General features: G+C 41.6%; 1 protein-coding gene across 1 annotated transcript; it reads left to right on the forward strand.

Moving 5' to 3' along the window:
• The first annotated feature begins 73 nt into the window (after positions 1–73).
• On the forward strand, positions 74–12,217 carry LOC144576550 (cancer/testis antigen family 45 member A6-like). Its single transcript, XM_078363489.1, has 5 exons — positions 74–329; positions 7,232–7,407; positions 9,336–9,586; positions 9,977–10,071; positions 11,257–12,217. The coding sequence occupies exons 2-5, from the start codon at positions 7,335–7,337 to the stop codon at positions 11,354–11,356; spliced, it is 519 nt and encodes a 172-aa protein (XP_078219615.1). The 5' UTR covers positions 74–329; positions 7,232–7,334; the 3' UTR covers positions 11,357–12,217.
• The last annotated feature ends 260 nt before the right edge of the window (positions 12,218–12,477 follow it).

A 12,477-nucleotide genomic window follows, 5' to 3' on the forward strand; every position in this document is an offset into this window, starting at 1 on the left:
TTCCGGTTGGCGCCGGCGGTCTCGCAGTGCACGAGGCTTCACTTCGGGACTCTGGCCCCCCCAACAGGCTCCCAGTGTTCGGCTGGGGCGGGGCCCGCGGTGGCCGGCAGCTTCCCTGCCTTCTGCCTCCCTTGAGCCTTACCAGATTGGTGCTTCTGGTGGGACGCCTCCCAAGGAGCATCACTCACAGGCATCCGGGGCACACTTCCCATAACTCCCAGAGAGCAAGTTTCTAGAAAGTTCCAGCAGTGGGGAGGCGCCACAACTTCTCTGCCATTTTGGGAAGTGCAGCCGCAGCTCCTCTGGCAAGGTCAAGACTTCACGACTACGTAAGTGGGCAGTTTTTCCCTGGATGCTTTAATTTCTCCCCAGAATGTGTCCTTTTTCCTAGGAAAGCTTCTTTTCTGGCGTGTTCTTTGTCCGGTGAGTGGTACGGCTTCCCTGTGTGGACACTACCATGGGCGCGTGTGTCAGCTGTCGGGGAGTCTTTTCCTTGGACACCCCGTCTCGGTTATGTTGTGGGGCTGGGGAGCTTTTCTTGGGGACTCCCTCTTAGTGATGCGACGAACTTTTCCTGTGCAATGACTGAACCCAGGGGTGGGGACCCTACATTGGTCGCCTGTGTCACCTTCGGGTGCGGCGGTGTTTCTTCCCCGCTTGGCCACGACCCTGCTGGGAGACTCTGCCTTAGGGACTCTGTCTGTGTTCGGGGCTGGGGTGAGGGTGGCTGTCCTGCGGACACATGATCACTGCCCTGTTGGGTCACTCTCTGTCGCGGGGTTTATCTCAGCCCACGAGGGACTCTTCGCTGGGTGCTGATGTCAGCCGTGGGGCACATTTGGCCTTGGACGTTGCTCACTCTCAGCTAGGATGTGTTGGCTTTTCTTTGGATCTGTTTATACCCGATTGGGACGCCTATCGGATGCTTTCTCTTGGTGCTGGGTTTTTAAATTATTATCTGTGGGTGCTGTCTCCCAGTGCTGCGAGGGAGTGGGGTGCTGTTTCTTGGATTCTCTAAGCCTATGGTGGGACTCTCAGCGCTCTGTGTCAGCCATGAGGGAGGCCACCTGACCTTGGGAGCTCTATCTGGCCCCGGGTTGGGGTGCTTTTCCTCCGTTGGTTCTCAGTCGTGAAGGAGCTCTTTCCCCGGGAACTATCTGACCTTTCAGCCGTACCCATCGGGTGTCTGTGTAGGAAACATTTCCTTCCAGAAATGTTTGAAGGTTCCAGATGCACACACTGGGTGTGCAATTAGTCTTTCATTTCAGCCACTCTGATGGGTGTGCAGTGATCTCTCCTTATGTCTGCATTTGCAGTTTGGGGCTGATTAATGAGATTGAGGACCTGTTTTTTTTTAAGGGTTTATTTATTGAGTTTTGATTGTTTTTTGAGACGAGGTCTTGCTCTGTTACCCAGGCTGCAGTGCAGTGGCACCATCTCGGCTCACTGCAACCTCGACCTCCCAGGCTTGATCGATTCTCATGCCTCAGCCTCCCGAGTAGCTGGGACTATAAGTGCATGCCGCCAATTCTGGCTAATCTTTGTATTTTTTGGTAGAGACGGCGTTTCGCCAAGTTGCCCAGGCTGGTCTCGAACCCTTGGGCTCAAGTGGCCTCTGCCTGCATCAGCCTCCCAAGGTGCCGGGATTATAGGTATGAGCCACTGTGCCCAGCTATTTATTGATTATTTTTAGAGCACTTTTTAAATGTGTTTATTCGCCATTTAAATATGTCTTTTACGAAATCCCTTTTCAGCTCTTTTCCTCCAAATTTTATCGAGATACTTGTATTTTAAAAATGGATTCATGGTTTACATATAAGTTCTGGGTTTCAGTTAGACACATACACACAGGCATATATGTACATGTATTAAAATACACACACAATTTTAGTATCTTCTACAAATCTGTTTTGCTTTTACACTATCTCAATATTGTGTTTTAGATGAACAGATTCTCTTAATTTTATTAATCAGTTTCTTGTTTAGGGCTGGTGCTTCCTATTATTTTAAGAATAATCTTTGCTTCGCCCAATGCCATGATGATAATATTCTAAGCTGTCTTTTAGATCTCCCATTCATCTCAAATAAATTTTCATGGAATGGAGTACAGTCATAGCCTGGGTATATTTTATGTGATGATTAAAGTCATATTTGAGTATGACTCTTATGAATGAGTACTCAGCTGTTTTCTGCACATTTTATTGCAATGTTTGTTTTTTAAAATTGATTTGTAGTTCTGGTTATATTCTGGATTTCACTCATTTTTTTGGTCAGATATATACATATATATGATTAATGTATATTTTTATATATAACCTAGACTATATAGTATATAATATGTAATCTACAGATATGCTTTGCTTTTTCACTCTCCTAAGACTGTCTTTTGAGGAATACAAGTTTTACATTTAGTTATGTCTAATTAAACAATGTATTCTTTATCATTAGTGCCTTTTTATCCTAATCAAAAATACCTTGGCCTATTCTAAAGCTGTAACACTAATATCTTATGTTTTCTACTGGATTTACTATCCATCTTTAGTAACGTTTCTGGAGTGGGATGGGGTAAGAGTCCAAGTTTGTATTTTCCCTGCATTTATGAAGTGCATTTTTTAAAAGCACTAGTCTTTCCACAGTGTTTTACAGGAGCTCTTCTGTGGTAAATCTAGCTGTTTTCCATTTCCAGATTCTTTCTGGCCTCCATGTCCTCTACCTTTAGTGTATTTGTCTGTCATTGCACCAATACCATACTGTTTTCATTACTCTACCCTTATAGTAAATCTCATGTTTAGTAGCGTATGTCTACAAACTTAGTTCTTTTTCTTAAATATTGTCTTAGGTTTCCCAAATATATATATTTTGAGACAGAGTCTCACTCTGTTGCCAGGCTGGAGTGCAGTGGCACAATCTCAGCTCACTGTGACCTCCGCCTCCCTGGTTCAATTGATTCTCAGGTCTCAGCCTCCAGAGTAGCTGGGACTACAGGCACGCACCACCACATCCAGCTAATTTGGTATTTTTAGTAGAGATGGGGTATCACCATGTTGGTCAGGATGGTCTTGATTTCTGGATCTTGTGATCTCTAGATCTCTACACCTCAGCCCCGCAAAGTGCTGAGATTACAGGCGTGAGTCACCGCCTCCGGCCAGCTTTCCCAAATCTTTAATTTGCATATGCTTCAGACAATTATCTGTTTGTCGATTTTTAGAAAAACTTTTTGTAAATATGGTAGAATTTTAAATATGATTGCTATGTCATTCTGAAAGAGTTAACAATAATGCCTCTTAATACTGTCTTTTCATTCCATGGAAAGAATATTTTTGTCCATATACTGCAGTCTTGAATTTCTCTCAGAGATGTGTTATAATTTTTGTGTACTGCTCTAGCACATTCTGATTAGATTTATTTCTAAGTATTCAATTTTTTTACTGTTTTAACGACATTTGAAATTTTATATTCTAATTATTTGTTGCTATTAATTATAAAGAAATATCATTGATTTTTATTATATCCAGTGACTTGAGTAAATTTGCTTATTAACCATAATGATTTTATACTTTTACATTTTCTAGGTACAGAACAATGTCATCTCTAAATAATGACAGTTTTCTTTCTTTTAAGATTTTAAACCGATTCATATTTTCCTGATGTTACTGCACTTTTTAGAACCTCCAGTAAATTGTTTAACGGATAGTGGACACATTTGTCTTGTTTTCAAACTCAGGAAGAAAATCCTGATACTTCACTATGAAGTATGGCATTTACTATTTTTTGTGTGTATGCATATGCTTACCAAAATATGCTTACCTTTTTTTTCTAAGAGGCTGATAGTTTTTATCATGAATACATTTTAAACATTGACCCATCTATAATAATGATCATGTGGTGTTTCCCTGTATTTTTGTTGTTTTTAATGTGGTGCATTACATTTATTGATTTTCAAATGTTAAATCATTCTTGTCTTTATACAGTATACTCCACCATGGCTGATGGAGTTCTTTTTAAGCACTATTGTATTTTATTTGCTAACCTTTAGTTTAGAATTTGGGAGTCTGGGTTCAGGGGTGATCTTAGCTTGTAGTTTTGGCTTGATCTTGTAGTTTTTCTTTCTTCTGATGTCCTTGTCAAATATTATCAGATTTGTATCAATCTCCTAGAATGAGGACAAAGAAAAGGAATTATTTTTCCTAGCAAGTGTTGATACAGATTAGTTTATCCATCTTCAAAGAGGTAATAACATTTTTATCTACTTTTGTTTGATGAGAGCTGCTTATTCTGAAAGCATTCTGATTGATTCTGGTTGTACCATTTTTCTTCTTCTTTTTCTTTCTTTTTTTCTAAATTGCATTTGGGCTCTGGGGTACATGTGCACATCATGCATCCTGCAGGATAGTTGCATAGGTATATATATGCCATGATGGTTTCCTGTCTCCATCCCTCCGCCCCCCATGTCACCTAGATCAGCATTTCTCCCGGTGTTATCCTTCCCCATCCACCCCTCCCCCTTCGCTGTCCCGCTGCTCCCCTCCACTCCCCCACCTAGCCCTGTGAGTGTTGTTCCCTTCCCTGTGCCCAAGTGTGCTCATTGTTCATCACCCACCTGTGAGTGAAAACATGCGGTGTTTGGTTTTCTGTTCTTGGGTCAGTTTGCTGAAAATTACGGTTTCTAGATTCATCCATGTCTCTTGAAAAGGACACAAACTCGTCGTTTTTTATGGCTGCATAGTATTCGATGGTGTATATGTGCTACTTTTTTTTTTTTTTTTTTTGTCCAGTCTATCATGGATGGGCATTTGGGTTGGTTCCAGGTCTTTGCTATTGTAAACAGCACCACAATGAACATACGTGTGGGTGTGTCTTTATGATAGAATGATTTATAATCCTTTGGGTATATACCCAGTAATGGCATTGCTGGGTCAAAATGGAATTTCTATTTCTAGGTCCTTGAGGAATCGCCACAATGTCTTCCATAATGTTTGAACTAATTTACACTCCCACCAACAGTACAAAAGTGTTCCTTTTTCTCCACTTCCTCTCTGGCATCTGTTGTCCACAGATTTTTAAATGATTGCCATTCTAACTGGTGTAAGATGGTATCTCAATGTGGTTTTGATTTGCATTTCTCTAATGACCAGTGATGATGAGCATTTTTTCATATGTTTGTGGGCCGCATATTTGCCTTCTTTTGAAAACTATCTGTTCATATCCTTTGCCCACTTTTGAATGGGTTGGTTTGTTTGTTTGTTTGTTTGTTTTTTCTTGTAAATCTCCTTTAGTTCTTTGTAGATTCTGGATATTAGCCCTTTGTCTGACAGGTAGATTGCAAACATTTTTCCCATTCTGTTGGTTGCCGCTTTACTGTGATGATTGTTTCTTTTCGTGTGCAGAAACTCTTAAGTTTAATTGGATCCCATGTGTCTATTTTGGCTTTTGTTGCCATTGCTTTTGGTGTTTTAGTCATGAAGTCCTTGCTGTGCCTATGTCCTGAATGGTGTTGCCTAGGTTTTCTTCTAGGGTTTTTATGGTGTTAGTTCTTATGTTTAAACCTTTTATCCAGCTGGGGTTAATTTTTGTATAAGGTGTAAGAAAGGTTTCAGCTTCCTGCATATGGCTCGCTTGTAATAGAATGGAATTTCCCAACAGTTTTCCCAACACCATTTATTAAACAGGGAATCATTTCCCCATTGCTTGTTTTTGTCTGGTTCATCAGAGATCAGATGATTGTAGATGTGTGGTGTTGCTTCCAAGGCCTCTGTTCTGTTCTATTGGTCTGAATCTCTGTTTTGGTACCAGTACCATGCTGTTTGATTACTGTAGCCTTGCCAGTATGGTTTGAAGTCAGGTAGCATGATGCCTTCAGCTTTGTTCTTTTTGCTTGGGATTGTCTTGGCTGTGCAAGCTCTCTTTTGATTCCATATGAAGTTTAAAGTGGTTTTTCCCAGTTGTGTGAAGAAGATCAGTGGTAGCTTGATGGGGATAGCATTGAATCTATACATTACTTTGGGCAGTATGGCCATTTTCACAATATTGATTCTTCCTAACCATGAGCATAGAATGTTTTCCCAGCTGTTTGTGTCCTCTCTTATTTCCTTGATTTGGTTTGTAGTTCACCTTGAATAGATCTTTTACATACTTTGTTAGTTGTATTCCTAGGTATTTTATTCTCTATGTAGCAACTGTAAATGGGAGTTCACTCATGATTTGGCTCTCTATTTGTCTGTTATTGGTGTATAGGAATGCTTGTGATTTCTGCACATTGATTTCGTATCCTGAGACTTTGCCGAAGTTGCTTATCAGCCTAAGGAGGTTTTGGGCTGAGATGATGAGTTCTTCTAAATATACGATCATGTTGTCTGCAAGTGGGACAATTTGACTTCTTCTTTTCTTAATTGAATGCCCTTTATTTCTTTTTCTTGCCTAATTTCTCTGGCTAGAACTTCCAATACTATATTGAATAGGAGTGGTGAGAGAAGGCATCCTTGTCTAGTGCCAGTTTTTAAAGTGAATGCTTCTAGTTTTTGCTCATTCAGTATGATATTGGCTGTGGGTTTCTCCTATATGGCTTTTGAGGTGTGTTCCTTCGATACCTAGTTTATTGAGAGTCTTTAGCATAAAGGGCTGTTGAATTTTGTCAAAGCCCTTCTCTGCATCTATTGAGATAATCATGTGGTTTTTATTTTTGGTTCTGTTTATGTGGTGAATTACATTTATAAATTTGCCTATGTTGAACCAGCCTTGCATCCCGGGATGAAGTTTACTTGATGATAGCGGATAAGCTTTTAGATGTGCTTTTGGATTCGGTTTGCCAGTATTTTATTGAACATTTTTGCATCAATGTTCATCATGGATATTGGTCTGTAGTTTTCTTTCTTTCTCTTTCTTCTTTCTTTCTTTCTTTCTTTCTTTCTTTCTTTCTTTCTTTCTTTCCTTCCTTCCTTCCTTCCTTCCTTCCTTCCTTCCTTCCTTCCTTCTCTCTCTCTCTCTTTCTTTCTTTCTTTCTTTCTTTCTTTCTTTCTTTCTTTCTTTCTTTCTTTCTTCTTAGCACGCATCAAAATTAGGTTTCTTTTCCTGAAAACAGAGTGTTTGTTGAGACTCGGTAAATCTTGGCTCATTATTAAAAGTCAAACTAATGATTGAAGTTCTTGATTGTATTGATATATGCAGACTGTTTGTCATTTTCTGATTGTTAGATATTTGTCATGAATGGAAAATGTTCATTGATGTTTTTCAGGACACAATCACGGATTAAAGAAGAGAAGGTTGCTGCAAAACCTCAAAATGCATTTAAACATCCCAGGGAATGTGAGAGTTCTTCATCCCAGAAAAGGCAGAAGATGGCCCTGTTGGTAAGGAAACGAGGAATAGGAGATGGCCTTATTGGAGGCTCTGCCACGTCTAAAGAAAAGAGTAAATAAGCCTGTCCTCACCTCCTCTTCATGCTGTATCCAGTGCAGTCAGTCTCCTGCCTCTTCCCCTCCACTGAAACTGTGCTTGTCAAGATCAACAGTCTTGGCCGACGTTGCCATTAATTTCTCAGCAGCGTTTGAGAGTTGTTCACTGCTTCTTCATGGAAAGCTTCTAGGATTTCCGTTTTCCACAATCTTCTTTTAAAATGTATTGTCCTTATTGGTGAATCCCGACCTTTTTTGTTTTCAGATGGAGTTTCTTTCTTGTAGGCCAGGCTGGAGTGCAGTGGCACCATCCTGGGTCACTGCAACCTCCGTCTCTGGGGTTCAACTATTCACCAGTCTGAGCCTCTCGGGTAGCTGGGGTTATAGGCACCAGCCACCATGCCCAGCCAATTCTTATATTTTTAGTAAAATGGGGTTTCGCCATGGCAGCCAGACTGATCTCAGATTCCTCACCTCAGGTGATCTACCCACCTCGACCTCCCAAAGTGCTGGGATTACAGGCATGAGCTACTGCACCCCATCACTCTGTTTTTCTACCTTTATTTTTCTTCTCTTCTGTAAATCCTGTAAAAATTTCTGAATCCCAGAATTTCTCTCTCTCCTTTTTATCCACTGTGCCATGGTCAGTCACTGAGCTACAGTGACATCTCCATGTTTCCCATTATTGCCCCCATCTAACACACACCCTCCAACCCTGCAGCCAGGTCATCGTGTTGGCATGTTAATGACATCATGTCGTGTCGCTCCTGAAAACCTATCCTCAACTCCCCTAAGCACTCAGAACAGACTGTAAACCAGCTTTGGTCTACGAGGCTCTAGGTGGCCTGACCTCCGTCACCCTCTGCTAACACGGGTCCCATCCATCCCCTGGCTCTCTCTGTTTCTGTCCTTCACCCCATAGTGCCCAGTCTATCCCCACTCCAGCCCCTACCCTTGGCCTCACTGCAGCCTGGAAATCCCCTTCTGCCTCTGCACAGGCTGCCCCACTTCTTCCTCCAATCGCTGCCCAAGGCCACCTCCTCAGAAGGCCCTGCCCAACCAGTAATAGCCCCTGTGGCTCCCTCTGCCGCTGTCTCCCACAAGCCTGTGGACGGCCTCCCCACCATCAGCCCAATGCTGTTAATTTCCTTCGCTCATTGGGCACGTACTGTCTGACTGCCACATGAGGATGTGAGCTCCACAAGAGCAGGAAATGTTGCTCTCTGGTAGTTTACTGCTGATCCCCAGCTTCTGGCATGCTGCCTACCACAGACGATGAATAAATGAAAGAGGTGACAGATCTGGAGTGAAAAGAACGTAACGTTTTTGAGACAAAGAAAGAAGGATGAGGAAGATCATACACTAAAATGGATTTTTGGTGTTGGAGTGCATATAGAACTTTCAGCACTAATGGCTGCCTCTATTTTCTCAGAACATATTTGATGTAGAGAGGAGGCAGGTTGAGGTGTATCCAAGTTGTCTGGCTTCCAGCTCAGTAAAGCACGGTGGGTTGTATGTCAATTTGAGAAGTCATGATGTCAAATGAGACGTGCTGCTTTCACCTAGTAAAGCATAACAAGCTGACACTAACCCATGAGTGCCAGGGACCTGTGAATGTTTGTTAGAGTTGTACTGTCTTACTTGGTTTCCATATGCATTCATAGGGCCAGAAAATAAGTGGTGGTTTTACTGTATTATGTGTCCTGGCCTCAGTTCGTCAGGCCTGGGGTTTCCCCCGGTACATCCTCCCAATTATGAAATAAATAATTACCCAGAAACTGAGGAACACATAGATGGACCCAGAGGGCTGATGAAACACACATATCCCACAGCTCAACTTCTCAGTTTGGTTTCCAGATCTGTCGTTCGTGATGTCTATGTGGAGGGGAAAGAACATGGTGAAACTCCCAACTGATGGCTTTTTGTCAAAATTTGTTCCGCCAGAGCTTAAGGTAGGAGTTGGTATTCCAGCCAGCCAACTGGATTCTCGGATTGATGACTTCACTGGCTTCAGCAAAGGTGGGCTGATGCAGAAACCTGGTAGAAATGCACTTGTAGGAGTCATCATTACCAGCACTTTCTCTGCAGATGACCTAAAAGTCACAGAAATACTCCCTTTTTCAAGAATCCAAAAAGATATTAATGCTGAAACAGAAGGCAAATTAATGAAGGAAATTCTACATTACTTTGGAGAAGTAAGTAATATAAGAATGTCTGTTTCAAAAAAAAAAAAACTCCACGAAGTCTCTCTTTTTATAATTTAGAAGATGTGCATGTTATCTGCTGAGGCTCATTCTTTGCCAGAGTTGAGATTGCATATAATTTACAGTGGTTTTTCTGTTCTTTGACTAAAATATAGTACAACTTCTCTTTTTCTTTTCTTTCTTGGTTATTGTTTACAAGAGTTTCATTCCTATGTACATGCAGGTGTTTGTTTATTTATTTAGTTTTTGTATGAGCTGGCATCTTTATTTAAGCATTTAAAACATTTAGCCTATGAAGCATGATTGCTGAGATATAGTTTAGCCAAGATTCACTTTTATTCTTCCTTATAATACTGAAGTTTATTTTTTTAACATCTTCAGAACGTGAAAAAAAAAGTCAAATTGCCTGAAGGACTGCAAACACCTGTAGAAGTCAAGGGATGCTATTTTGAATCCATCATCAAGGAAGCAGTCAGGTGGGCAGAACTAGGAACTGCTCAATTTCTTTAAGTACTTGGGCTCAACACAGTACTGGGCATGAGCGTGGGGGAACAGCCCGTGCCTCAAATTTCGCAAACCCTGGCCTTCACTTATAGTTACGGCTATCTCCACAGTTACATAGGTTAATGTTTTCTGAATCTAACTCCTTCTCCAAAGCCTATGGAGACTTCCCTTCTCACCATAGTCTGAGGTAGACATTGTCCCTCAATTGACACTCCTTGTATTTGCTAGATTACCTCTTTTTTAAAAAAAATGTGTGTAGGTACATCGCAGATGCATATATTTCTGGGGTATATGACATAGTGTGATACAGACAACAACGTGTAATAAACACAGCAAGGTAAATGGGGCATCTATCACCTCAAGCATTTATCTTTTGTGTTACAGATAATCCAATTATACTCTTGTTATTTCTAATGTACAATTGAATTATTACTGACTATATTTACCCCGTCATGCTTTCAAGTACTACATCTTACTCATGCCATTTTTGTACGTATTAATCATCTGCACTTCCCCCCACCCCACTAACCTTCCCAGCCTCTGGTAACCGTCATTCTACTCTCTATCTCCGTTAGTTCAGTTGTTTAAAATTTTTGCTCCCACCAATAAGTGAGAACATGCGAAGTTTGTCTTTTTGTGCCTTGCTTATTCCACTTAACGTAATGACCTTCAGTTCCATCCATGTTGTTGCAAATGACTGAATCTCATTCTTTTTTATGGCCAAACAGCACTCCTTTGTGTATATGTACCGCGTTTTCTTTACCCATTCAGCTGTTGGTGGACACTTAGGTTGCTTCCAAAGCTTGGCTACTGTGGACGAGGCTGCAATGAACACAGGAGTGCAGATATCTCTGCGGTATACTGACTTCCTTTCTCTTGGGAGTATACCCAGCAGTGGGATTACTGGATCATATGATTGCTCCATGTTCAGGTTTTCGAGGAACCTCCAAACTGTTCTTCATAGTTGTCATAGTAAATTATATTCTCAACAAGAGTGTATGAAGCTTCCCTTTTCTTCACACCCTCGCCCCTTACCATGCAGGTGCATTTCTGTCTCCATGCTGACTGTTACTTCATCCTTCTATCTCCCACAGTGCTTCCTACAGCATAGGTTCTTTGGCTCTCTTTTGGTTAATGACACGTCTCTTTCTTTTCAGGTATATGAGCGGAGACTTAATTCCGCACCTTGAGAAGAAACTGGAAGAAATGACATCTGGCTACTTGTCCAAGAAGGAACATCAGACCCTAAATGCATAATCTCTTTAATGATTGAGGAGGAAAGAGGATCAAATTGCTGTTTTCTACAATCGAGCAGGATATGGCTGAGGCCTCCTAGCATGTGTTAGTGAATAAAATGGCCTCCCAGAGGCTAAGAAATTTCTGTCAGTAAAAGTTGGTCTTTTTCCCTAAGCATTTCATTTGAAAGGATAACTTGTTTGTTCGTTGGTTGATTTTCCCACCTGTGCTGGCAGATATTATTAACCCATTAAGTAAATACTATTACAGTCGTCGTTTCTGTAGCAGCCCACATTGTGGTAGCTGGTATTTATAACTGCCTTCTTTCACTCCCCATTTTTCATTTCCTTTGCCTTGAGATAGCATGTCAGCTGGTCATGGTGCCTGGCCTGGCAGGGTGACTCAAACCTTCATTATGAAGAGTCTGAACCATTAGATGTCCTGCCTGGATGGGGTTGCTGTAATTTTCCATTAACTCTAATCACAAAACACAGGAGAATTAAGAAGCTGTCTAGACATATAAGACATGCTCTTTCTTAGCCCCTAGTATATTAGGAACCCCATCTCCCTTTGATTGTCAGTTTCCATCACTCCAGCCAGTAGTGGACCTCCTCCTTTGTCTTTTGGTTGAGAGGAATGAACAGTCCAAAGTGGTCAGCTTGCAGACACGACTTTTATTTGTTGTTGTTGTTGTTTTCTTTTGATTTTGAGATGGAATATCACTCTATCACCCAGGCTGGAGTTCAGGAGTTCAGTGGCGCCATCCCAGCTCGTGGCAGCCTCTGCCTCCCAGTTTCAAGTGTTTTTTCACCCTCAGCCTCCCAAGTAGCTGGGACTACAGGCCTGCACCACTGCGTCTGGCTAATTTTTGTATTTTTATTAGAGACGGGGTTTCATCATGTTCGGCAGGCTGGTCTCCAACTCCTGACCTCAGGTGATCTGCCCACCTTGTTCTCCCAAAGTGCTGGGTTTACAGTTGTGAGCCACTGCTCCTGGCCAGACACAGCTGTCATTTCAATGGAATCACTTTTGGTTCCCATGTTGAAATAATGTCTCAGTGTGTAAAATGTCCTCTAGTCCAGCAGAGCCAAAAGTTTTCTTCTTTACAGCAAATTTTGCTTCTTGAGCATAAGAGGCAACAT

The sequence above is a fragment of the Callithrix jacchus genome, chromosome X, assembly GCF_049354715.1.
Source record: "Callithrix jacchus isolate 240 chromosome X, calJac240_pri, whole genome shotgun sequence".
NCBI classification, from domain to species: domain Eukaryota; kingdom Metazoa; phylum Chordata; class Mammalia; order Primates; family Cebidae; genus Callithrix; species Callithrix jacchus.